At 37.9% G+C, this 27,508-nt stretch overlaps 1 protein-coding gene across 2 annotated transcripts in view; it reads right to left on the reverse strand.

Annotated features, from left to right (window-relative positions):
• Nucleotides 1-760: 760 nt before the first annotated feature.
• Nucleotides 761-27,508, reverse strand: part of LOC139979519 (rapamycin-insensitive companion of mTOR-like) — a 65,285-nt gene continuing 38,537 nt past the window's right edge. Inside the window, exons 11-29 of one of the 2 annotated variants that reach the window (XM_071990423.1) lie at nucleotides 26,673-26,760; nucleotides 25,463-25,617; nucleotides 24,975-25,055; nucleotides 21,689-21,789; nucleotides 21,044-21,206; nucleotides 19,872-19,976; nucleotides 19,179-19,376; nucleotides 18,049-18,266; nucleotides 17,031-17,157; nucleotides 16,214-16,455; nucleotides 15,475-15,754; nucleotides 14,362-14,454; nucleotides 14,043-14,149; nucleotides 11,973-13,163; nucleotides 9,165-9,306; nucleotides 7,667-7,955; nucleotides 6,750-7,026; nucleotides 5,973-6,111; nucleotides 761-4,482 (exon numbers count right to left, since the gene is read on the reverse strand). In XM_071990423.1, the coding sequence (XP_071846524.1) occupies nucleotides 4,414-4,482; nucleotides 5,973-6,111; nucleotides 6,750-7,026; nucleotides 7,667-7,955; nucleotides 9,165-9,306; nucleotides 11,973-13,163; nucleotides 14,043-14,149; nucleotides 14,362-14,454; nucleotides 15,475-15,754; nucleotides 16,214-16,455; nucleotides 17,031-17,157; nucleotides 18,049-18,266; nucleotides 19,179-19,376; nucleotides 19,872-19,976; nucleotides 21,044-21,206; nucleotides 21,689-21,789; nucleotides 24,975-25,055; nucleotides 25,463-25,617; nucleotides 26,673-26,760 (4,065 nt within the window). In that variant the 3' untranslated portion in view covers nucleotides 761-4,413. Of the gene's footprint in view, nucleotides 4,483-5,972; nucleotides 6,112-6,749; nucleotides 7,027-7,666; nucleotides 7,956-9,164; nucleotides 9,307-11,972; nucleotides 13,164-14,042; nucleotides 14,150-14,361; nucleotides 14,458-15,474; nucleotides 15,755-16,213; nucleotides 16,456-17,030; nucleotides 17,158-18,048; nucleotides 18,267-19,178; nucleotides 19,377-19,871; nucleotides 19,977-21,043; nucleotides 21,207-21,688; nucleotides 21,790-24,974; nucleotides 25,056-25,462; nucleotides 25,618-26,672; nucleotides 26,761-27,508 lie in introns of both variants that reach the window. The other variant, XM_071990419.1, reaches the window with a different exon arrangement.

The following is a 27,508-nucleotide window of genomic DNA, read 5'->3' on the forward strand; positions in this document are numbered from 1 at the left end:
AACATATACTTGATATAACAAATGTCCTTGTTGAAATATTGTGTAAAACATGGTTTTCACAATTTGACCCCTGGTGAACTCAAACGACCATTGACCTCCGCCTTCATTAGGCTTCTTGTACTCAATGTGGTACAATTACATACCAAATATGCGATCTATCCAAGCTTCCCTTGTGATATTATGTTTGGGAATGTGCGTTAGTATAGAGAGACAGGTAAGAGGGGAGTGAAGTAAATGTTTCGCGTTTGTTGACTTCAAATGACCTTTGAACCCCGTCAAAAGCAATAATAGGCTCCTTAAATTTGATATGGTACATCTACAAACCAAATATGAGATCTGTCCAAGGTTCCCTTCTTGCAATATCATGTTTACAAGGTTTTCACATTTTGAGCTCTGATGACCCCAAATGACCTTTGTACTCCAAAAACGCACAAACACATACGCCATCGGTTATCATCGAAACCACAAATAGTACAGAGGGGGTTTTCATAGTAACCAATGATAGCCCGCATAATACAAAACACTTCACGAAATGGATCCACCATAGGTATGGGGGCGAAAATAGTTATTTCAATCAAATTGTGCTAATTATCCATTAATTGCATTGTTTTTACTTTCGCAAGATTATTATACTCACAGTGTTCAGGGCAGATCTCGTACAATAAGTTTGTATGAATCCAGAGAGAAAAGGGATGTTCTTGTAATTTGTTACCTTATAGATTACATCGTACACGATAAATATAGACAAAGACAACATTAATGTTGTTTTCACTATTTTAATGTTCTTCTCAATCAATAATGTAGCACAATAATCTCTCTACAGTTTTGATAACTTCTATGAATACAGAAACAGTCTTCGCAACTAAAACATTACCTTGTTTCTTATCATTTAATATTGCTTTGATGGAAACTGTGCATTGGTGAACCAAAAAAAAAAAACATGAGAAGAAACTGGATTTATACATTGCGGGAGATAAATCTCTAAGGTGAAATTTGATGCCCAAAACAACTATTTAAGTCAAAAAAAAATTAGAATTCATAATTTAAATAAAGATGTCTTCTGCAACAGCTACTTTACGTGCAGTGACATTTATCTGTAAACTTATAAAACACTAAAAATTGATTTGAATTTGTTTCGTCATAAACTGATAAAACTTCTCCTTTCAACAGAGACCTTTTTTTTTAATCTCTCATCATGAAGGAATGATATTCACTCTACACCTTCAGTAAAAACATCGCCTTCACACGTTCAGACGTTAATGCCAACGTATGAAGTGAAACACTATTGACTAGGCTAACCATTTCACTTAACAATAGGTCACATTTTTGCATATGTTCAGTATGTTAGGCAACCTCTAATCGACAACCCAATTCAATTTTGGATATCAGTATATAGCAATGTTGAAATGATGACAGAATATCATCTTTCTGTTGTATGGAGAGGAAAGTAAACACACTAGTGTCGCCCTGAGGTATGAGGAGGGCTTCACATCGCCCAACCTTCACCCCCCTCCCCCCCCAAAAAAAAATACCAAAGCATTTTCTCATACACACTGCACCACTTCGTCTTCCCCACCCCAACCAAAACAGGGTGATTCCACACTGCTTTGCATTATGTAAAGTTAAACAGCTTATGTAAATATTTCTGGTCCGGAAATATGCCACCTTTGTCAATGTTCGGGGAGCATTTCATATCTGGAGCCCCCCCCCCCCCTAACAAAAAAGACATTTGATATCGTGCTTACTAGTACTAAATTTACAATGAATCTGCTAGTGACTTGAATTTTCCTTCCAAAGATTGGTTCAGACATACAAGAGAACAATTACTGTTACAGGAGGTCACCAGAGTTGAATTGCCCAAGAGTGCCATAAAACTAGATGTTCAACTTTCCCTAAAACATCAAATGAAATTAAAAAAATAACGCCATCTCTGGAAAACGCATTTTGTAGTTTTAGAATTATTTTTATCACATCATTTCTGATACACTCGAAAATTAATATGGTAAACGAAAATATAGGGTTCTGCAAAAGTTGATTTACCTTTGGATCTTTGAACCGAATATGTAATAAATTCTGGTCTTCTTACAACATATACCGTTTTTATATTCAACTCTGACGAACATTTTATGAATTCATATTTTGCATTCTGCTTGCTCAACATATCAAAGAACTGCTTCAAATGTAAAGAATCAGGTGTTCAGACATTAAAAAAAAATGCACCATTCAGGACATCTGTTTATTCTTCTTAGGGGGTCATTCCCAAAAAAACAGGAATAGAAATTCTTCTTCCCAATATATCAGTGTCTAATTAAAAAACGCAAAAAATTCCAGAATACTTGATTTTTCTCAACACATCACTGAAACACTTTTGATCAATTGCTTTATTAATTTCTCTTTTCGGATTCTCAAGATTCATCTCTACACCATAATGGCAGTAATTAATTTACATATCTGCTGGAAAGACCAACTGACATCAAGCTCCATTCTGCATTAGGTTGTAAATCTGGGTCATTTTGACCGTACCATTGTAATATTCAGACCTTGATGTTCCAGCTATTAACCATCTAAATGCCACCACAGGGTTTCGCTGTTTGCCAGTTGAAAAAAAAAAACGACAGTTTACTTTTTCCTCCCAGTAGATATTCAAGAACATTAACACATGACAAGTGGGTTAACAATCTTTGGCCAAACTATCGGCATGATTTACATACTTAACAAAGCATCAAAATATGGCTTATTGTCCGAAAATATTAATTGGGCTGCTCCCATAAGTCTGGGCAGTACAAGCATCACACATTCTGGGCATTGACTCCAAGGGGTGGTGATCTGGTGGATTTCTACTCTGTCCTCACATTAGATTCTGAGTTGCGGGCCTTTAAGTTTGCAGACCACTGTATCAGATGATGGAAGGGTTCATATGAAAGGGAGGCATCAAACCCTCACCCCTTTTTATGTTCTCTTTGTTCTTATGGCCAGTTTAAATATTAATGATGGTCATACCTATTTTTTTTTAATTAAAATAACTGACAAAATGTAGCAGAATGTATTTTTCCACTTATTATGATATACCTTGTTCACAATGATTGCTGAAGGAGACATAAACACAAACAAACATATACAATTCTATGATAGAGATGTTAACCAAGAACAACAGTTTTAGTCAAAGATATTGTAGTCTTGTCCTCAATATCAAAGTTTTAAAAGTACATATGAAGGGTTTAACCATCATAACAATTTTGATATGAAGGTCACAATGGTGACATTAACTTTCTTGCTGCTTTTCATAAATGTTTCTTGAGTCTCACAAAGAAAATCGAATATTTAGAATTTGATAGAAATTTATGCAAGTTGCTCCCCCACCTCCCCACACCCCAAAAAACATGAATAAAATAAATGAAACAAGTCCTGTTGGTTTTATATTTGGAACATTTTGTTACAGGTCGTGTGTCCACCTTGTCTCACTTTTGACTTCATAATAAGGATATACATATTGAAAGCAACTTTATTAGCAGCATGTGTAAATCAACTCTAACTTCACCTTACCGATGGTAAGGTACCCCCACTTACCGCCCCCCTCCCCCCTCCCCATCGATGTTGCTTGGAATATTAGAAACTGAAGTGGTAAAAGAGAGATGAAGGAGATTTGATCAACAATAATCAAAATAACAAAAACAGGGAAAAAGCAATAAATTGCTGAGTCCATATATTGGTTTGTAAAGATGATTTTTTTTTGGTATTCCAACATGGAAGAAAACTCCAGTGAGGAATCCAGAACACCTTTGAAAAACATAGCACTTGGCTTTATGGCCGAATAATATCTCCTTGACATTGTTATCCTTTTGTAGAACAAAACTGAAAAGTTTATCATACTTTCAGAAAACTGCATCACTTCAATGATAACTCTTGAAATTTATCTATAATCTTTTATCTGAACCTTTTTCATTTTTCTATCTGTTGAGAAGAATGAATTGCAAGGATCTACAACTCTTGCAAATGTTATATATATATCTATAATGTGTCCACATTCAAGTGAAGATCAAAAAAAAGGAAAAGAGAAAAAAAAAAAAAAGAGAATTAAAAAGGAAATCAAAACCTGACAGAATAAACTATAAGCAGCCAGTGCTTGCTTACTACTTAATAAATTCTCTCCTTTTGTTTTTTTATCTAATTTAATCTTTTCAATATTTCTTCTCTTTCAAGATGTTAAAACAAACACACACACACAAACGAACGAAAAAAAAAAGAAAAAAAAAAATTGGCAATTTTACTTCCCTTGTTGACATAAATTATTGCACACAAAAAATCACCGACTTGCACCAGTATGCATAGTACTCTTCAAAGCCGCTAAGGTCCGCCGCTACGGGACGGACGCTAACACCGGGCTATAGGGTCCAATTTCAATATCGTTTACTGTCATGAGTTTTTGTCCTGTTGTGCCTGATCTTGTTGTAACCCTAGAATACACTGTGCTTCTTGGTAAAGCTGTAAAGTAACGAAAGAGGCAAGCCAAATTAATATAGTAGAAAAAATTTCAAATAGTATAACAATGCTTTTGTGGAGTTTGTAAACCCTTGCTGTGGTCGGCATGGATAAAGGCGGTGGCATTTTAAGCAATGAGGCTTAGCAATCGTAACGGAAACCGGAGGTTCCGGGTTCGTTACCCGGCCAAGAGCAATCTATGGTTTTCCCATCTGAAATGACTGTCTAAATTGGAAATAGATTCCAAATTTTGAGTTAAATGTTGAACTGGAAGCCACATGATGTGAAAGTTGTAATCCATAAGCCCTTGCAGGTTTCTCCCACATTCTTGGTCGCTTAAAGTCTCAATACCGGTTCCTGATAAATTTCGACAAACAAACTAATGAAGTAGATTCAATGTTTCTTATTCTAAATGCACTCTGGCCAGGTGGATTTAATGCAGAAAAGCTGTCGATATCTAAAGAGAAATTTATTTTCTGTTGCCCTTGTGGCGTGAACGATTTACGGTAAAATCACTGTGACCACATATGTCAGCATATTCATTACACAAATGTAAACAAAATAGTCTACACATGGGTCTGGATCATAGAGTTTAACGCAGTCCTATACTCGTATCGTCCACTTTTTACAATTCCACAGAGGAAACGTCGAACACCTGTTCATTCATTGCCATGGAAGGAAATGACACAATTTCGCACACTACATGGGTAAGACCGAGAGAAAGAAACTATTCAAGAGAAGGGACCTAAGACAGGCTAACCCCGAAAGTGAAAGCAGTCCTAGGCCTAACCGTTGTAAACAGAACAGAGAGATTTGATTGTTGCATGAAATTGTTGGGCAAGGCTTGCAAATTTTGATGAAGTAGAATCTACGGACTGGTTAATAAATCTGGCAAATTTCATTCAGCTCAAATGTTTAACGACAGATAACTCAATAAAAATAATGGAACATCGATATGAAAATTGAATACAACGGTGTCATTTTTTACTTAGCTTTTAGTGCAGTTAGCTGGAAAGGTTAAAGTTTAAATATGGCAAACAAGTACTGAGACTTTAAGCGTTGTAAATATAATTATATAATAATATAATTATATTATATAATAATATAATTATATGTAATTATAATTATATAAGGTATGCTTTTAGAGGATGACCAATCCGTTTTCCAGATCATACTTTAATGAAAAGGGAGAAGTTGTGTGCTGTTAGTTCTTCTATAACTATTCTGGTTGCAAAGATAAAGTAAGACAAATGATGCTAGGTGTTGTAAAATGATTCCTTTTCATTTTTCATATTTTTGTTGTTGAAATAACAGACTTTCCCATGATACTTCTTTCTCTTATGTCATCAATGAAACCATCTAGCAATAAAGGTGTCTCTTAAAGTTAGAACCGACGGCAAGAAAAATTTGGGTGCTTCTTTTTCATTATTTTTCTAAATTTGTTTTTAATTAAAAAAAATTTAATGTAAAAAAAAAACTTTTTTTTTCCTTACCTCCTCATAATCGACATCCTGAAATAGTTCCTGGATGAATCGCCGGGCCACTAAGCGAAATGTCCTGCTACCTAATATCTGGGCCACATCTGAATACAAGCAGGGATCTTCAAAAGAGCGGGGAAACCTCTCTTTCAGTCTGAAAGGTCAAATAGAGAGGTCGTCATGTAGGAAAGCATGAGTTCTCAGATCCTTCTACGATGTTGGTGCATCCATCTTCATCCAACCCCTAATATCACCCAAATATCATAACGCATTGGTTGGTTTACAAAATTTTCGAAGTTATGACGGACAGCTTCCACATGTCGCATCATTCTTCTTTTTGCTTTAGTACTGACTTTATATAGACTCTACGACACGGTTGTACGAAACTTGACCTTGCGAGCCACCCTGACATGTTTGTATACGATGCACGGGTTAGAAGACCCAAAAGGAGGTAAAGATCGGTGAGCTCTACATGCATGAAACTGTTACGTTGAAAGAATCCTATCACAAGCAGGTGCTAGACTTAGTGTTTTGTCATTTGGTCATTCAGTTAAAATCTTCATTTAGTTGATTAATTGGTTGGATGAGAGTATTACTCCCATAGCCTCCAGTTACACCTAAACATACCCAAAAAGCCGATGGTATATGCTACCGAGGCTAATGGAAGAAAAACTTAACGATTAAAAATCAACAATTGAAAAAGAAAATCTGTTTTGATAATGACATCAGCATCTGTGACATGGAGTCGGTAACAGCAGTCAGTCACGTCGTGACAAATCACAAAGAACCTACCGTAGCAAGCCATCCTCCTGGCTCTTCAAGCCTACACCGCTGGCCATCCTGTTCACCAGTCGCATGATCTCTTTGCGAACCAGCGCTCTGCCGCTCGGCGTATCCTCTCGCATCGAGACTCTCCTGTTCCCGGACTCGAACTCAAAGCTGCCGAGGACGCTGGTGGGTGTGTCGCAACTGTTGGGGGTGCCCCGTCCACTCGTGGCGCTTAATGCCCTGGGCCGTGCATCGTACTCTGAGAGCATGTCACACTCACTGGCACTCCTCGATCGACAATCTGTCAAATCAGAATACATGAAGAAAAAATGGGGGATGTTACAGAGATCGAAGCAAAGCCGAGAAACAAGATTAAGCCTGACCCTCTTCATCTGTGCACACTGCTTGTGTGATACAATATTTACATGTGGTTAGAGACAAAAGAAGGTAAACTAATGAACCAAATCATCTTTCAATTTGTGGTTTTCGTGATCAGAAAGATTACATAAAAAAACATAAAATTTCTCTTTGGTTTATTTCATTCTCCTCACTTATTTCTTTGTCTAGATACTTTTCCATCTTAGCATTTATCACATCTAAAGAGCTTAAAATTTCCCTCAATCACTTCATTATCTGAAACGAAAGACAACACTAGCCAATGCAAAGGAACTGCAATTTAATGCAATCTTTGTTTCTGAAAACTATCAAATGTCCAAATTGGAAACAGTACTCACTTTTGTAAACCTGATACAGATCTCGGGATGGTGGCATTCGGTGGGGTTGGGAGTGCCTTTAACATAACCTAGCACATACCTTCTTTTTCCAAACTGGAAAACAGCTCTAACTTTTGTACACCCAGATACTGGTCGTGTGATGATGGTATTTGGGGGATTGGAGAGGGGAGGGGGTTGGCAGAGCCTTAAACATAACCTAGTACATACCTTCTTTTTCCATGTCCAAACTGGAAACAGCTCTCACTTTCGTACACCTGATACAGGTCTCGGGATGATGGCGTTCGTTTTCTTCATCGACCAACAACGGCCCAGCGGGAATCACCGCGTGGCTTTGGTCCTTGAAGGACGAGGAGGTGGAGCGTGACGAGGCCACGCCACTACCCAGAGAAGGGTGGTCTGAAGCTGGTCCTGATACTTGCACATGAGGGATATCCCCAGAAGTCTGAGAGGATGTCCTGGAAGAGCTTCTTCCTCCCCTGTATTGACTTTCATCAGACTGTTTCGGAGGAAAACCAGCCAGTGTTAGGACATTTGTAATTTTTTGTCGCATTGTCAGACAAATCCTTAGCTTTTGCCTTTCCTTTCTTTACTATTTTTTGGGTTCATTTAAGCTAGCAAGTTGCATTTATAAACAAGCACCACTTCCCAACAGACTCACTATTTTTTTTATTTTTTTTTTTCAGGTAAAAACTGGGGTGCCATTTATAGATGGTAATTAGCCATTCAGACTCAGCCCTGATGCTTATATGCAAAGTATAAGCAAGGTTTTTAAAATGGCCGCAAAAATGTGTTACTTTTTCAAGGGATATTTTGGTAGCAGATAATGTGACAATTGTATGGAAAAGAAGACACTCCCACACTGCTCTTTGAAAACCAAAAAATCTGGACATATTTTCTTCTATGAAACAGGAAATACAGTCGGTTGAATTTACTATATTTTTAAGCGGCATAACCCTTTCTTTCAGGATGTCGACCACTGTGCTTGGTCTGTGATGTCATCACCAATTCATCTTCAAAAGCTTTGCCAATAAATTTGGAATTTTTGCTTTAGTTGCATCATTTTTGTACAAATATTTTCTTTCTGTGCAAATGTGAGTTAAATAAAGTATATACAGTAAAACCAAACTTTTTCAGCTAAATTGACTGGATGACATTGTTCATTTCTGATTTTGCCACCAAAGTTACAAAATATATCTTTACCGTTCAAAATATTATGAGATGTGGTTTCGACCTAAAGATTCAGAAAATGAAGTGTGCAAAGAGGGGGCACCCAAGGGCTTTAATTGTCCCCTAGGGCCCCAGTTGGCTCTTGATGCTTCTGTAAGACGATACCGGACAGACTATCATACTCAACAAAAACAATGGCTATCTGCTGTTTATTCATCACATATCATTATATAAAGCAATGTTCATTCACATTTCTGATAAAAAAAAATTCTTCTTCTTTTGCTTAATACTCAAGCCCCATGTACAATCAAAATTCTCCATCACACCATGCTTGGACTGGCTAAGTAGAACTAGGATATATGTAGTTCATAACAGACAACATGTCATGATATCTGTGTACTTTCTAAACATTTCTACTCCCACTTCCTTACCCCTTCCTGACCCCACCACAAAGTTCCTCCTCCCCGTACAAACGATCAAAGAGGAAGAAGAAGAGGTGGGGGAAAGAAGAAGAGGGGGGCCAGAGAAAATGACTTACATGGAATATAAGAGATACATCGACAGGTAGGCAGAGACCGATGTATTCTTCGTTGGAGGTGACCGCGTTTGACCTCTTGAGAGTGGACTTGAGAGGGGAGAGAAAGGCAGTGTAATGTCCAATACTGCCGACACTCCCGCTTCTGTAAAATCGACAGAGAAGAGAAAATGTGATTATCCAAACAATGGAGGAAAGAAAAGACCCCAACCACCCTTCTGAATCTATTGTACTATGGAAATAGTTGCTCTTTGGATGAGAGCTTGGTGAACAATTGGCCATCGGAGGTTCGATTCTTGCCTAGTTCATTACGTTGTGTCCTTTGGCAAGATGCTTTATCTCACTTGCCTCTCTCCACCCAGGGGTTAAATGGGTACCTGTGAGGTAACTTGTCATTGGGCGCAGTATATAACTGGTGCGGACTGGAGGGATTGTCTCTGGGACGGGTTATCCTTGACTAGGGGTAATATAACATCTGTAAAGCGCTTTAAGACCTATCGCTGGTATAAAGCGCTACAATAAAATAGAATATTATTAAATTATAATTCAATCAAATGTGTTTACCTGAATTTGGGGGTTAGAGTCTATCAATACCCATAAAATTAGTGATACAATATAAATACCAGGGCAGGCTTACTAGTATCTTGCTAAAAAATTATTATAACAAAAGTGGTATTATAAACAAAAGAGTGCAATATGAAAAGCACGGAATACGCACCCACAAACTGCACCCGATCACATCACTAGGTTTTACTCAATTTGACAAATTTTATACTGTTATTTTAAACCCATCTGAATGAATGGGTACCATTGGGAGGATTAAAAGAAACAGCTGAAAGGTTTTTGAACAGTATTCGTGTAAAATTGCATTTCTTACTTGCACATGCCAAACATCTCAGGAGTAAACAAGAGCATCAATGATGCAGTATCTCAATACTGGAAGTTTTAATTTTTATTCCTAATTTCAAATCTTTGCTCTGTCTCTACAATTATCAATATCAATCATGGTACAACAAATATATAACTTGCATTTTTGCTACTTTGCCACGAACAGTCTCTGCAGGTTACACTTTATCCTGCTAGTCTTGCCTTTAGCGCTCATTGCCTGTTAGTCGAAAGAACGACGTTGCAAGGTTTAGTAATGTCATAGAATATTTAAGAACTTGTGTTTTATGTGGTATCCTTCATCTTAGGTCAGTCTCAGTTGGACTTTTTGGTCATATAGTTTGACGTCAATGACAACAGCCAAATTAGAAGAGGCGAACAACTCGACCATATTCTTGATGCCTGCCTTGAGAGCTAAGCCTATTGACCTACTGTATGTTACTGTAGACTGTAGTGGTGACTACCATCAAAACTGTGTCCACTTCTAGATATCAAAACAACCCACGTTTTTCCATCTCAATTTTTCGGACATGAAGATTTCATGGATTTATGACTTGGAAAAAATAATGTAAAAGAAGATTACAAGTTTTTATATGCAAGTGATGGGTGGCCTCCTCTTCCCCTAACAGCCACCTCAGTTCCTCTCCATTTTGTTATTTTATTTTAATTCTTTGTACATTTGATGTCAAACATTACAGGTTCAAAAGAAAGCTAAACATACTTCTTATAACCTTATACATCTTATATCCTTATAAATAAAACATAACCTTATACAATTTTTATAGTCTTATCAAAGTTGTGATGCTATGGCCGGCTCCTCTTTTATACGTACCCATCAAACAAACTTACCCTGGTCCTTCCTAGGAAAAGCTGTCTGAACACCAGTACAATGCTAATGTGGCTATCACTGAAAGCCTAATAGGCCTAGGGGCCTAGCCTAGGCCTATATATATTATTAAATGCACTAGGCCTACAGTAAGTAGCCTTCAGAAATACAAGAATGTGTATACGTAATTATACAAAATACATGAAGGGCAATCAAACAAACTTATCATGGCCCTTGCTCTGAAAAGCTACCTGAACACCAGTACTATCCTTAAATGGATGTTACAAAAACGAAGGCCTAATATAAATTAAATGCACTACGTAGAATCAGGGAGTTATAACAACTCCCTGGTAGAATTCAGCAGTACAGAATGTAATTAGCATGCAATACACTAACACCTCGCGTACCTAACTACAGAACAGAAAATTGTTCGCGAGGGTAGCCATTTTCGTATATCTAACATGTAGCTGTTATGAGTCATAGCCAATCTGCTACAAAACAGACTTGGGGGCGGGGCTTACTCATCAAAAACGGACCTTTTTACTAAAAGTAGGGGCGGCAGCTCAGTGTTGTTTTAAGAAAGAAAAATCATTTAAACATCAAATAAAGCAAATAAAAGCCATTAAATGTCATATCAGGTAGTAAAATTCTTATTAATACCTACCTGTAAACAACAAATGAAAGTTTAAAATTTTAATAAAATATATAATACATAGGACCCTTTCTTAGACGATACCACTGTTGAAAGACAGTTCTATTCTATTCTCTTTCATAAAACATAAGTTTTGGAGCGTGTGCAAAACAGGTCTGTCAAAGTGTGTTTTCAGTCCAAATTGGCCCGATTTGGACATAAATCGGTGAAAAAGTCACAGAATGAGATACAATTCTGGAATAAAAAATAGTAACTTTTGTTGGTCTATATGATATATTCTTGCTCTGGAAATTCCAGAGAAAAAGAAGTTTGTTTGAAGACGCTGAAAAATTTTTAAGAGAAGAGAAAGTCCCACTTACTGTTACAATATCTCTATACATGTAATGTATTGAGATAAAAATAACAGCCTGAATTTTAAAGGATGCTTCTCTGACGCTCCCGGACTAACCTTGATTTACCACTAGACCCGTAGACACCGTCCTCTTCCAAAGATGAGTGCCTCCTGAGTTTGTCCCCGTCTTCGCTGCCCTGCCTCTGAGTTTCCAGGGCTTTCAGAGCCGCATAGCCATGAGCGTCTCTGGACGAGGTGAAGACGGCGCTGGTCTCCACCACCTTCCCTGACGTCGGAGTCTGGGGTATGACGATGGGCTTTGAGAGCCTCCGTAGGTAACTGGGAGTCCGACTGAGGTTGTGGCTCTTACGCAGTGCGTCTGACGAGTGAATACTTTTGACGGTGTGACTGCTGGCCACCGTGCTGAGACTAGAAAATGAGGACTCTATGGGCGGGCTGGAGGGATTGGAATGCAAGGAGCTGACCCCGCTCGACTGGGTCGTGGTGTCCGTCGCAAAACTCTCGCTTCGGCTCTTGGTGCCGATGCTGCCCCGCCCGCTCTCGTTACTGTCGCACCTCCGTTTCAGACTGAGACTTCTGTCGCGAGACTGTTGGTCCGACGACCTGCCGTTCCCCGACTCTGGGCTGAAACGGACTTCTGAGTTCGCCTTGTCCTTGGTCAGACGCGAGCTGGCGTCGCTGTTGCTGCGAATCTTCATGACGGCTTCGCTGGTCTTAAGTCCGTTGAGCGATCCCTCTATAGAGGGCATTGTCTTTGCTCGTTTGAGTTGAATTACACATTTGAGTTTTTGCTGTGCAGTCTTTTCCTTTAAGTTCTTTGATCCCGTGCCGTTGGAGACTTCCTGTATCCCTGGCAGCTGATCCGACCCCGAGTTGCGATCCTGCCTCGACACCCGGTTCGCCGGTAGAGGAGACGGCGCCCTCTCGTCACTTGATATCGAGGACCTGGACTCGTACAAGTCTTCGCCCACGAAAAAGTTTGCATTGGTGGGGCTTGGAGACCTGGTCACGGGTAACTCCTGGGGGAACAGGTAAGCTGATTCCTGGCTTGCATAGCTGGGAGGCAGGCTGGGCTGCTCCATGATGAAGGATGACACACTTGGTAAAGTGCTTATGGGAGGTGGATGGTCGATGAACCGCCCAAGGTGATCAAAGATGCTCGAACTATCGTTTGCGATGGGGAAGAATTCGTTCCGTGTCCGTCGGACGCTCTCCCACCCTAACGATGATAAAATGTCTGCCCCAGCTTTTGTTTTGGATAACAAGCCAATCACAAAGAAGCAGGTTCTGTGTACAAGAGCAAAAAAGGATCGTTTTCAATCTTTGTCACTCATTTCGAAAATATGTCTCACAAATTTCAATAAAAGAAGGTACTTGCTGGAGATTTACTTTTTTTTTTCTTCTCTTTTCTCTCTTTTTTGTTCTCTTTTTTTGTTCTCTTTTTTTGTCTCTTTCTTTTTTTTCTTACCCAACAAATATATCCTTCCATGAGTGTTGCTGGCCTCTTCCTTGGTTAGCTATTTGCAATAGCAACTCAAGTATGCTATAAAAGTCTGTATGACCTCTTGATGAGATGACAATTTATATGAGAGTCCAAAACAAAATCATCACATTATGGCCTCAAGGTATATATATATATTTATATATATATATATATATATATATATATATATATATCAAGTCACAAAAGAGATTGTGGTCATATTTTGCTCTCCGGCTGTACGGCAGCCCTGTGAGCATAAACCCTTTGGCGTTTGGCATATATTAAGACATTTAAACTGTGAGCCTATACCCCACCCTGCTATTCATCATCACCACAGCTTATCTTAAGACCAATCAAGGTGACTCATATTTGTTGGAGATTAATACATAAGAATAAAACTGCCCTACTCATAAAATTTTATTACTGTTACTAATTTTGTTACATCTGCTATACATCTCGTACGCCTAGAAACCAGGAACGGTCGACAGGGAGTGGCAGCCGATAGGAAAACATATTTTATGATTTTGAATCTTTCAGAATAAGCACTTTAGGTGATGCCAGTCCGAGGAATAGCTCTGTCTCAGTAACATACTGGTCGCTAAAGTTTAAGTAAGTTTCGTGTTAGAAGAAGACAGGATAGTCAAGGTTTAAGATGGATGGACGGGATTGCCATCGGAACTCACCCTCTGATCGAAAAAACTTCGCACTCTTCGGCCAGTCGTATTATCTCCGGAATGATGTTCATCTTCTCTAGCAGCTTCAAACCCAAAGGAGATGACCCCATGTGACCCTAAGAAAGAAACAAGATGGGCCAATCAAAATGCAAGGCTTGCTGTATTCTTTTACTTCTGATTATAATTCACTTTGGAATACCTTCACATAGATATGTTTTATACTGTTCATGAAGACAAAAAGACTAAAACACCAGAGCAGCAATGCTGCAGAATCTTTGTACAGAAAAAAGCTGAATTTGAGATTGGAGGTTTGAATGAGTGGACTTACTAAACACCAGAGGGCGCTCTTCAGTTCCATGAGTCTTTCGCTAGAGCTGATATCTGCAAGATGAACACGACTACACAGTTCAGGAATCACATTCTGCTGACGAGACAAAGCGAGACAATTAAAGACATGTGTTCCTTGATGGATGTATTATTCAATGGCAGAAACAGTTCTATAATGTATTCATACGGAAAAAAAACACAGTTAAAAGAATTATTTGTGGATTTGTAGAGACGGTCAAAGGTGAAGCCGTTTTTGTGAACAAGCACTAGAAACCAGATTTTTTTTTTTTTTGTATTTCTTTTTTTTCGCTGTATCTCTCTGGTAATCACGGTTATTTTGGCAAGAAAGTAAGTACATCATCAAAACAGCCACCAGTCACCAAAACAGATTGCAGAGTTAGAGATCAGTTTGGTCATGTTAAAAAATGGAATGAGTAATGAGGATTTGAACATCAAGTATCTTGAACAAGATCTTAAAATCAAGATATCAAGACATGACTTTCACAAAGCCACAGTGCCTTTTGAAGAGGATTCCCCTCTAACCTGACGGTTTTTGTTTAAAAATGTGTTTAGTCCCTATGTTAGAGGACCGGGCTGGGGAGGGTATCAGTACGGTGATATCCAGGGAATATAATTTATCAAGTACAGCATTGCAAAATGCTACACAAAAATATACAAATGTAAAGATTTATAGTAGTTTTCGACACAGGAACTATAGTTCAATGTGAGAAAATATTCAGAGCTCCTGAAGATGCCACACAAAATATAGGAACACTCAATTATTCCTTGATATCATGTAAAGTATTTCCTAACTAGTCTTCATCTTGTGTGACCTTTCATAGAATCACATCACTCATATATATATCTCCGCAATTTGAACAATCTTAATTTTTTTTAAGATGAATTTGAAGACTTATTTTTGTAAATGCTTAGAGTGATTTATTCTTTCATGTTTTTTATTATCTTACCTCTCTTCATGCCATTATGAAATTTTTATTATAATTTTAAGCTCTAACTTTTTATGCTGTACAGCGCTTTGAGATTTCATGGAAAGCGCTTTATAAGAAGTTTATATTATTATTATTATTATTATTATTGCAAAGGAATCTCTCACCTGTTTCTCCAACAGCTCTGCCCCAATCTTGTGCTGAACTAACTGCCCGTAGAGATGAACGGGTACGAAGACGTCCTTCTTTCTCTTTGAGTCGTTCTGAGACCTCCTCAAGAGGAAGCCTTCCGCCGATTGACGTTTGTGACTGGTGAATGCTTCGTTGATCTCCGTCTCCACTAATATGACGTACTTACGATTAAGAGTTGAATACCATTTATCCAGTTCATTCTGAACAAAGTTGACCTCTGACAGATACCGGAATCCTTTAGGAGTTGATAAAAACCTATGAAAAGAACAGAAAAAGGTAGCAACGATGTCACTTCCATGACGCAATTCATACAGTCTTTGGACACGAGTCGAATGATATATAACGAATGAAGTGTGACTGTTTTGAGGTTCCTTGGGTTCCTAGATATATAATTTATGCCGGTTTCTCTAATATGTGATCTTTTCTGTCAAAATCACTGAGATGTCAACAACTGCAGTGTCGCAGTATTGTCCGTTGAAGCTAAGAAAGTTACAAAAATTGGACTCTGGTTTTGGTTTACAGTCTTGTGTCAAGACCGATACCTTCTCACATGACTTTAACAGACACTGTAGTTGAACCTTACACCATTTATAGATCCTTTTATCACAAATAAATTCTACAATCTCCATCTAAACATGGCTTTTCTCTTTGTTTTGTCTGTTTTGTTGTTGTTGTTGTACTTAAAACCGACAGATAAAAGCATCTGTTGTTTACCTCGTTAGTAGAAGAGCACCGTGGTCACCGAGGTGTAATAACGACGGACGTATCTGAACGAGACTATGCAGGTTGATTTCGTCCTCGCACGCCTCGTCCAGAACGGCCAGAGCTTCGGTCGATACCTGCTTGTCCTTATCGTACAGCTGACAGACCAAGTTTTCCACCCCCCAGTGCTGGAAATACGGCACCTGTGCTCTCAATAGGACACGCATGTGGCTGGTAGTGTACAGTCGCATAGGCTAGAGGATAAATCCAGGAACAAAATTTACAAAGTGGTAAAACTGATCTTGCAGTAGGGACTTTATACTACTACTTGTGAGGACAGTGAATATAAAGCAGGTTAATAACAGGAACAAACAAAAGTGATTTTCTGTTTTAATACAAGAGAATATAAGCACTAATTAAGGATTTAGGAAAAATTTTGTTGTTTCTTTGTTACGAAATAAATGTTTCAAAAGTCAACAGAAGTTGAAAAATAAACAATACTTTTTCTGTTTTCAAATGACATTAAACCCACCAATCAGATTAACTATAATCATTGATGGGATTGTATAATATTCATTATCATTCAGAAAATTTCATTTATTTCATTTCATTTATTTGTTTTTCACAACATGCATTTAAACGTTTACAAATAACAAATAATATGAAGTAGTAGTGAATAATACATGAAGTGAAGGAAGCGGAAATAGACCCATCAAACCAGATGAATTAACTTCACCTGTCAAGATATTATACAAGACATTGCAAAAATATGCAATCGGCATCAACCAGTTGGCAATAAATCTTCTTTCTACTAAAAGGGTCATTTTACCTCTGAGGTAGCAGTCAGTACTTTTGAGAGTACCGTCCTTCCTAGGCCTTCTCTACTGTAGTCCAAGCAAGTCACTATCAGCTTTTGAAGAGTCATGTGAACCTTACTAGAGCAAACATCAAGCATACTACAAGAAAAAAAACAAGAAGTGAAAATATTATCCCATTATTAGTACGATGAATTGCTATGAGATATCATGAGATTGCATCACAAAATTGCATTGAGATATCATGAAATTGCATTGAGATATCATGAAAATGCATTGAGATATCATGAAATGAAATTGCATTGAGATTTCATGAAAATGCATAATTATCACCAACTTGCATTGAAATATCATGAAACTGCAATGAGATATCATTGACCAGGGGTAATATAACGTCTGTAAAGCGCTTTGAGACCTATCGCTGGTGTAAAGCGCTATATAAAGTCCAAATATTATTAATATATTATTATATCACAAACTTGCATTGAGATTTCATGAACTTGCATTGAGATATCATGAAATTGCATTGAGATATCATGAATCTGCATCAAGATGACACAAAATTGCATTAAGATATATCTTGGCAGAAGTCAAGCCATCAATAGCAACAACTACCTACAAGAACAAATAACAGATAACACATGAATGAGATGAATGGTTAATGATCTCTTACGGAAAACTGCCTAAGAGAGAAAGAAAACAAGAAGGGAATTTCAAGCCCCCCTGAAGGTCTAACAAAAATATGTATATATATACAACTTTCAATGAATCAAACATGACCTTTCAGTTACAACATAACTTTTTCAATGACCACCAAACCAGGAGATTTGCTTTAACATGATGTTAGGTTAAGGTCTTAGGCCTCGCAGATGACGAACGGCACAAATTAAAGAATAACACGATGTGGGGGCATTGGCGATACAACATTGGACAAGGACAAAAATCGCTCCCCTCTTCTTGCCATCGAAATCAGACCAACATTTATCGACCAATTGTTTATATTGAAAAATTGTCAAAAGCTGACAGACTCACTATTGGAAAGCGTGAGCTCGTTCTAATATCTTCTCTCCTCGATGCGTCTGCGAGAGCCGGCCCACAAATATAAAGTAATCTTGACAGAGAGAGTTCTGGACGCTGACGGTGCTGAAGATGGCCTCGGGGGCCACCGAATTAAGTGGAGCCATACTGATCTCCAGGAGACAGTCGGCAATATCCTCCGAGAGCTCGCAGAGCAAACGTTCCGCTTCCGCCTGTTGTCAAATAATTAAATATCCTCAGCTAATAATGAGAGAATGGATTCCTCGATAATAACGAGACAATTTCCTTCCTTGGGGTGCATATTGAAGGAAACTTCTCGCTCAATGTTTGGGAGAACATTTTATAGACTCAGTCAAACAAAAATAGAAACATCAAATAGGAATACTTTACGAAAGGAGTTTGATGGATGAGGCAGAGCCACAGAGAATGACATTATGGTATCTTATATCTATAGCATTATGCAGCAGCATAGGGGCTGATCAATATACAACTTGAACAGACAAGGGGAAAAACCACAAAGCTCATAAATATTGGAATATCTTACAAATAAACTGTTCCACTAAGCTGCCTTATTGATACAACAACCGAATTAAAATTTTCCAATTTAAAAAGTCAAAACTAGAACACTGGGAAACTGTAGCTTCCATTGACTACTGCAGAGGTATTTTTAACGCTCAATTTGTGGATACCAGCCAGTTAAGTCACTGATAGAGATTGTATCATGTAATTCTTGTCATAAACTTTTTCCAATATCCAACAAAACATGTCTTCCTTTGTAGTGAATTGAATACATTCACATACATACATGCAGTGTGATGTACCACAGACATTTCACTTTTATACCGAATGGAGCTAATGAAGCAATTCTGCCCTCAACCCCCCCCCCATTGAGAATTATTAATTAATTAATCAGTGAAAACTGTATGAATAAAACTTTCCCCCATCATATGAGCATCTGAAACAAATACTGTAAGGTATGCTCGATTATAAAAACAGATTTAATCTTCGGACAATGTGTTACTCAACATTACACTATCTATACTTTGAAACTATGTTCTTCCATGCACAAATTTCAAGACAATTATGTATCCTCTAAAACAAGACCGTATGTTTATTTTCCTTACGTCCGTTGACTTGAGTAGGTAATCTATTAGCTGTCGCCCAATCAAGGTGTAATTTTCTGCCTCTGGTGACCTGGATCCATCCTTGCCTATGTCGACGCTGGAGAAACCGCGGCTCATTGGTTTGTAAAAATCCATCAGCTTACGGAAAAATCTGTTTATATTGGCATCGTCAAACTTGTGAAGGGAAGGGCCACCTCTCTGCCGAGTAAGAAACAGCACAGACCATATTTTTAAAGGAATGCTCATTTTACATATTAATAGCAACATTATAAAAAAATTCTTTCATCAATTGGTGTTTTAAGGTATCTAAGACAATAAAAGAGCATAGAAAGTAATTAGCTAAAAAATATCGATCCAAACAGTGACGTTTAGAATCAAAGTGTTGTTCTCAACGAAATCCACTATCCAGTCCTACATTTCAGAGACGAGTTGACCATTTCTTTATCAGTTGGTCAGTCAGAAACAACAGTACTTGTATCTGTACTCATTGTAATGTACTCGAAACTACAAGTCAATGCAGTGTCTGAAACTGCTTGAAACGGTTGCCGTGAGCCAGAGGGATTCCCACGTATATTACACTATTGTGACTGAGATGTTGCTTACCTTTGTGGGATGAGCAACAGAAAATTACTACAAGAAACATTTGATCCAGTACGTGGAACAAATGAACGATTTCAAACATGTAAATGTTACCTTAATAAGTGAACCAATCAGATCCCACTTCCACTCTTTGAATTCTTTCCCTGATAAGACAAGCGTATCCTTTAATGCTGCTTGCACGTTACTTTCATCCATGTCCTAAAATCAAAAGGTGAAAAAAAGAAAAAAGACCAAACATAAAAACATCTGGTGGTACACCATGACCCAATATTAAGTGTAAGAAAAGGAACCCTGATATCATAATCTGTTTCTTTAATCCAACCAAGATTGTAACAGGAACGACTGAAACAGATGTAAAGTTAGAAGGATTACAAACTAAATATACTTCCATCAAGGATAATGTTGAAGCATGAAAGCTTCTTTGGTGTTTGGGCCAAGACATAACACTCCAAAATATTCGCACCGAACATAACCATAGTTATGTAAAAAATCTAGTGATTAGTGGGGTATTGGTAAAGTAATCAGCTGCTATTGATATGTCAAGTTCACATGTAAATATGTACAATAATTTATCCATCAGTTTCTGACATGTTAACGCTTTCAAGGACATTCTCTGAGGATAACACAGAAAGATGTCCTGTTGAAATCTAATTCTCACAGATCCCTACAATATAATACAAAAAATAAAATCTACAATCCATACAAATTTGCCCAAAACTTTCCAAAAATTTCTTCTTCTTGTCGAATACAGTATCATCACATTCAAGTCAAATTCAAAATGTAAAAGGTTTTCAGTCTTGTACCAAGACAACCACATTTATAACAGTTATACCATAGTCACTGGTAACATGTCGCACCCACACACCCAATTGTGTACCTTTCAAACGGTCCCTACTAGGGCACAACAGTGTACCATATCTATGCAGGGAACAGCCCCTAGGGTGCAGCCACAACCCTACTATATTTACAAGTTACGTCGCAGTTCTCCATTTGTACACCTGGGTAAAGAGAGGCAAGTAAAATAAACTGCCTTGCTCAGCGGACCCGGTAATGATCTGTCCAGAACTTTTATGCTGCAAAACCCTGAGATTACAAGTCCATTGCTTAATAAACCATTTCACCATAAAGTCCTCTCAGTACTATTAACTCCATGCCTTTGCTGCATAGCATCTGTTTAATATTTTTACACTCTGCCTACAAAGCAATACATGCATCGTTTTAGCCTCAGATGGACCTTATTATTTAGTTGAAGCAGATTTACTCACAGTGAGAGGCATGGGTTTATTGGAGTTGATCTTTTCATTCCTCTGTCCCATGTAGCCAGGAGAATTGCACAGGATCTGGTCCAAGAAGAGGCTACATGGAATCGGGCCGCGTTTCTTGAGCTCGTGGAAACGACAGAGGTTCGTCACCGCTTGTGTGGCTCGTCTGGTGAGTAAATAATTGATAGATGGTTACAGAGGCTTTTAGTTTTACTCCAGGTTCCTTTTTCCAAGTTTTTCCAATTTTGTGACTCTATAAGATCCATGTTAAATGTTAATCTTACATGAGGCCTGACTTTTTGGCTAAAAGTTATGATTCCTGGACTACAGTAAGCTTTATAATAGTGACCTCACAATGGATTACTTCATGGGATTTGAGAAAGCTTTATAACCATTTAGCATGCCCAAGTTTTGAAGAAAACAAATTTGAAAGATTCTTTTCATGAGGAATCAAACCAGCTGCTGAAATTTACAAAATATTGATTGTATTTTTATGGTGAAACCATGCCCCCCCCCCCCAAAAAAAGATTATTATGTCCTATGCAGCCTGGCTGCAGTGAGGCTGCAGCCCCTCAGCATTCAACTTTTAACACAGTACCTTAAAAAACACCCTTGACCCCCCTCCTTTTTTAAGAGTTAGTTACTCACATTCTCTGTAGGATAGAAGCATCAAGTGAGGCAGCTAGGGCCATGAGGGTCGGGAGGGTGTGGTGATGAAGTTCACATTCCACTGGTAACATGCGATCACACTGTAAAACCATATATTGAAAATATTGACATATTAAAAATTATAAAAAATGTTAAATTATGAAATGTAAGCATTAACCTTTTGTTAAAGAGTCAACTAAAATAATGAAACAAATTAGCGTCTGTTCCATCAGTGTGTTCAAGTTTGACCTAGTTCCGTTGAGAATTTCATTCACAATTATTTCAAAAAGATGTATATACAGTGTGAGTTTAGGGATTAATCCACCTTTAATAGGCAACCTCTTTTCCATTTCTGCCACTGAGCTGGATTTACAGAAAGCTTATGTTTTGTTCTGACAACTTTGAGAGTCTTCTTTGTGAAATGATTAAGTTAAATTCTACATAATAACTTGAAATGGAGACTCACATGAAGGCATTTATGATGCACTTTATAAGTTAAAAAAAACAAAAAAAAAGAAAGAAGTAGAAATGTACATATTGGAGACTTGAGAAACAACTGTAAAAAAGAAAATAGTAACATGTATTTAAAGAGGCAAGATGTAGATTCCATGTTTTCAAGCATTCCATTCGAGTGAAATGGGCTGCATGAACTTAAGCATTTCTTACGGGATCAAGTTGTTAATGGAATAACTTCAAGACAATAAGTACTAAAGCACTGAATTTTATGACTATGCTAGCTAAGGGAAGGCTCGCAAATTTAACCGGCGATGATCGAAGGCCCAGCCGTTGCTATCCAGTGTAATGAGCACAGCAACCAGCTGGTAATGAGTCATGCTTGAACGCACACATTTCCTGCCTTCCAAGAGTCAGTGGACAGTTGTATGCAATTGACCATGAGACCACAAATTAAGCCTCTTATGCACAAAAGAAGACCAGACAATGAACTGGTCACTTTGGTCCAGGATGTACACAAAAGGGTTTTCGAATTTTCTCTGCAGGTTGGAGAATTGTTTATCTATAAAGCTACTACATATAGGCTACTGTAACTGCTCGTACTATAAACAGTTTATTGAAATGACAGTAAATATATAGCCTAACCATTAAAACTCTCGTACGTATCTATATGCAGAATCACCTCCACGTGAGTCATGCAGTCAGACAGTAGGCTAAGACATGTGCGTGATCTTACTTTCACGTTGCGCAGCTGCTTTCGGGTTTTAAAAAACCTGAACAGTTCGCGACTTGTGCAAGAAAAATTGTTAAATTGCATGGCGCTTTACGAAATGGAATGGCTAATAAAGAAACCGAATAATTCTTATTCATAGTAGACTTACTTGGCTTTAGTTGTAACGAAGTCACGAATGATATAATTTTAATTTAATTTGAGAAATTACGTTTTTTCAGATCGTTTAGCATAAAGCATAAATTCGGTTTAGACTACAACGGTATGACTAGTTGTAATTGTACTATACACTGAACCAATGTTTGAAAACTTGCGTTTGAAGCCTTCATGAATGGGTAATATGACTTTTTGTATCACATTGCGTGACATTTATTTCTTGGCAACTTGCCAACGTTACTTGAGATAGTAGTATTTCATCAGAGCCAGGCAAAAATAACAGTCTGCTGTTAGAGACAAGTTAGAGTAGCTATATTATGCCAAACAACCCCCCTGTCTAACACCTGTTTGTTAACATTTTTGGCACGTTTCCAAAAAACTTTTCATGGAGTAAACTATTTTGACTCCACTCTAGAATTAATTAGGTCAGTCAGTAAAGGATCGGTAAAGTTATGCGAAATATTATCTTAGACGTTCAAGAAAATTTATATCCCCGTAACAAAGTAAAACCATGGATGTATATAAAACACACCTCAAGCTAACCGACTCATCCGCATGAACAAAACAATCTGTTCCCCATGATACATGAGGCACAGTCTATACCATACGTACATAGCACGATATCAAGGCCCCAATAGCTACAGTATGGCCATCTTTATCAAAGTAAACCTTGCAATCCCATGTTTTAGGCCACTTGGCATGATTAACTAAATGCTCAATATTTTTTCCATGTCCTTGTAGAAAACGTCAACTTCGCAAAATACAATAAGTTGTGTTTTTGTTGTTACGTGAGATCCGTAACCGACGAAGTGGTTAGGATATGTACTATACTTTTAACTATGGTAGGATAATTATTTTTCCTTTTTTTGTGTGGAAATTCTAGAAAATACTTTCTTTTTCCCCCGCTTAACAGCAGATGTGGTCGTATGGTTTATTCATAAATGGGTGTACTAGAGCCTTGTTTACATGACATTTGTTGCATTTAGCACGATATGCCAGTTTCGCGTGAATTTTTCGATAGTATTTTACTCGATCTTTCGTAAAATTTGAAAGGTGTACCAACTTACTGTTCGTACACAATTGGTAATTTCTCTATGCTCATTATTGTTTCCATGTCCTTGTAGAAAACGTCAACTTCGCAAAATACAATTAGTTGTGTTTTTGTTGTTACTTGAGATCCGTAACCGACGAAGTGGTTAGGCTATGTACTATACTCTTACCTATGGTAGGATAATTATTTTTTCTTTTTTTTGTGTGGAAATTCTAGAAAATACTTTCTTTTTCCCTCGCTTAACAGCAGATGTGGTCGTATGGTTTATTCATAAATGGGTGTACTAGAGCCTTGTTTACATGACATTTGTTGCATTTAGCATGTTATGCCAGTTTCGCGTGAATTTTTCGAAAGTATTTTGCTCGATCTTTCGTAAAATTTGAAAGGTGTACCAACTTACTGTTCGAGTAGAGAAAAGAGAGATGGATCAGTGTTAGTGAATGAAAATACTTTGTACAGGAAAAGAAGTCTAAAGTATTTTGAAACATTCAATACGAAAATAGTTCATGAAGATTTCAACTCGTTCTTGAAATAAATCTCCTACTGTGGTCAGAGTGCCATTGTTACGTAAAAACCACAGACCAGGAAAAGGCAAGTACCGCTTTTGTTTACAAACAATAGCAGCGCTTCTGTGTTGGGAGCTCAATGCTCATTACTTTCACAGAGTTACCGTGGGTGTGTGCACTCAAGCGTGAGCGATATGCAGGCTGCATAATGAGCAGTGGTGTGCTGCTGGCTGGGCCTTCGATCATCGCCGGTTAATTTGCGAGGCTTCCCTAAGTGTTTTGTAAAGAAAATCCAGATTTCTTGACATAATAAGTTGCCACCACATTTTCTTAGAGCTATAAAGTTCCAAAATCAAATGCAACACTGCTCTAAAATATCTTTTTACTAACCATATGAAGGAGCTCTCCTAGGAATACTGTACCCATTATAGACAGGTGTTCTGTACCAGATGTTATCACCTCAACAAGGCTCTATGGAGGAAAGGGTAAGAAGCAAAAATATATATAAATAATACTCCCAACTGTTATAATCAAGACATTTACTTCTTAGATTAGGTACTCTCAAGTTTGTCATATTAAAGGAATATAAACTGCTTGGTGAAAATACCCAAAAGAGGGAAAATTGAGAAATTAATTATCATGAGAGACAGTACAGTAGATGTTTGTCTTTGGCATATCATGTCATTAAACAGAGGTGTTGTACGAACCGTCTATTGACTAATGACCCATTCATCACAAACTCATGCATCAACAACCCCTTTAATATTCCTATTATCTTCTTATTCGGAAAGTAATTTACATAATTGATAAGGAGAGATAGGGTGAAAGGGGGGAGGGGTGGGGGTGAGGGAGGACAGGGAGAATCTTTCTGACGTTACCTCTAAGAGACCAGCATTTATAAACGCCAACAACAAGAGGGCAAGATGATTCTCCTTGAGATTAGTTCTTGTTATAGCTCGGTGCGGCAATACCGTCAGGGCTTCCTCCACTACGAAACCTTCACCTAGAGTACACAACTGTGAGTCATGCGTATCTATGAATACAAATTGAAGAAATAACATCAATGGTGTGTCACTTTCTTTCCTGGTTAGTTGTAAAAAGTTTGCATCATCAATTTTTATTATTTACACTTTCTCTGAAACTTCTAAAGAAAACAGAGAAAGCTTTGCAGATTTCGCAGATTGTGCTTCCTGGTTTATCAACAATTTGGAAGACACTGTAATGATCGTAAAGGAATGAAATACCCTTGGATATACAATCCTATGATTCAGCACATTCATACATGGTGGGTAGCTCTGAGCCTCACTGTACCATGACTATATGCAGCTATACAGCTTCTTGGTTAAATATGACGACTGTATTGAAATGTGTGGTATGGAGCGGCGCAAATAGTTATTAGTTATTGCATTGGACATCAGTAGGCTAGGTGATCGAATCACTTCGCCAGGGCTCGAAAAATATTCCGGCTCAACGACACCTCTGTCCAGAGAAATAACTAAGCAGCACCAGTAAAAGTTAGAATCGGGATCGTTCTGTGGCTAAAAACAATGCTAGCAGATTCAACAACAAAAAACGAAACCTGAAAAGACATTAATGCTAGTAGTGTTTGGCAAAAGTTATAAATAACTCCCCACACTAATATGAAAATGCTACAGAGATGCCTAAACTTTCAGATTATTAGAAGCTATTATTTCTTGTCACCAGATGAGGAGATCTAAATGTGTTCCAGCTATGCACTGCACTGCTGATAATTGGTGGTGTATAGGCATATTGTAATGAAGCAGAACAGGTTTGAATTCCTACTTCGGCAACTAATTCCCATATTTATGGACTCGCATCTGTTGCATTTACAGCAATGTGATAAAAAATTTATTTTGTGGATTTTTTGGGTTTCTCTGTTGTGAGTGAGTGTAGGTACATTGATATGTAATCCTGTGTGAAAATGTTAGTTACAACTTAAACAAACTCAAAGAAAGAAAGAAGCGTCTTTGCATTTAGACTATGACATCATCAATAATAGGTAACTATCAATAGATATCTATCAATAATTAACTTCATCAATACATGTTTAATTTGCAATCCACTCACCAATGCTCTCTATAGCAATATCAAAGTCATCAGTCCATTTGGGTATAGTGAGATAAAAGGCCTCGTACAACACTTCCAACAAATATCTCTACAGAGAGAGAGAAAGAAAAACAACATTAATATCACCTGATTAGAGTGACCTCATTTCTCATTCCTTCAAGTACCCCCAATGGCATTTACCCCCCCCCTCCCACCCCCCTCCAAACAGGACTCACCCCATCATTCAGGTTAACTATGTTGACTAGTCTAATGCTAAAGATCTAACTAACAATCACCTCAGCTATTGTTCTTTGAACTTTTAACTTTACACGTCCTACGTACATAACGCCCTACTTCGATGGTTTATATGGACGATACATAGAAAATTAAGCATGACAAAAGACGGAACCATAGAACAATGGGTCTGGCAAGTGTCCGTGGTGACAAACGAAAGGAGGAAAACATTCACAAAACAACTTTGACGAAATCTGCCAGGTGCCGTTAGGGAATTTCGATGTTGACATATTTTGGCGTGTTATGTAAACATACTTTAGCAATCTGCCCTCCCTGTGACACCTTTATATTGACATCACAGGATTATTGACAGACAGCTCAAAATACTAACCACCGAGGGCAATCACAAGTTATTTCACAAAGTTCTTTGAAAACTGACTCGTATATCACAACCGCTTTTATATCGAGCTTCAAAACAGTTGCAGTATTTGCACTTCAATGTTTTATTTTTTTTTCATTCCAACGACTCATCAAATTTTCATGAAGATGTAGCCGATGTTTTTAATTCAAGAAAAGTACGACCGATGCTTATAAGAAACTGTGGGTCGTCCTTCCCAGGAACT

The sequence above is a fragment of the Apostichopus japonicus genome, chromosome 2 (genome assembly GCF_037975245.1).
Source record: "Apostichopus japonicus isolate 1M-3 chromosome 2, ASM3797524v1, whole genome shotgun sequence".
Lineage (NCBI taxonomy): Eukaryota > Metazoa > Echinodermata > Holothuroidea > Aspidochirotida > Stichopodidae > Apostichopus > Apostichopus japonicus.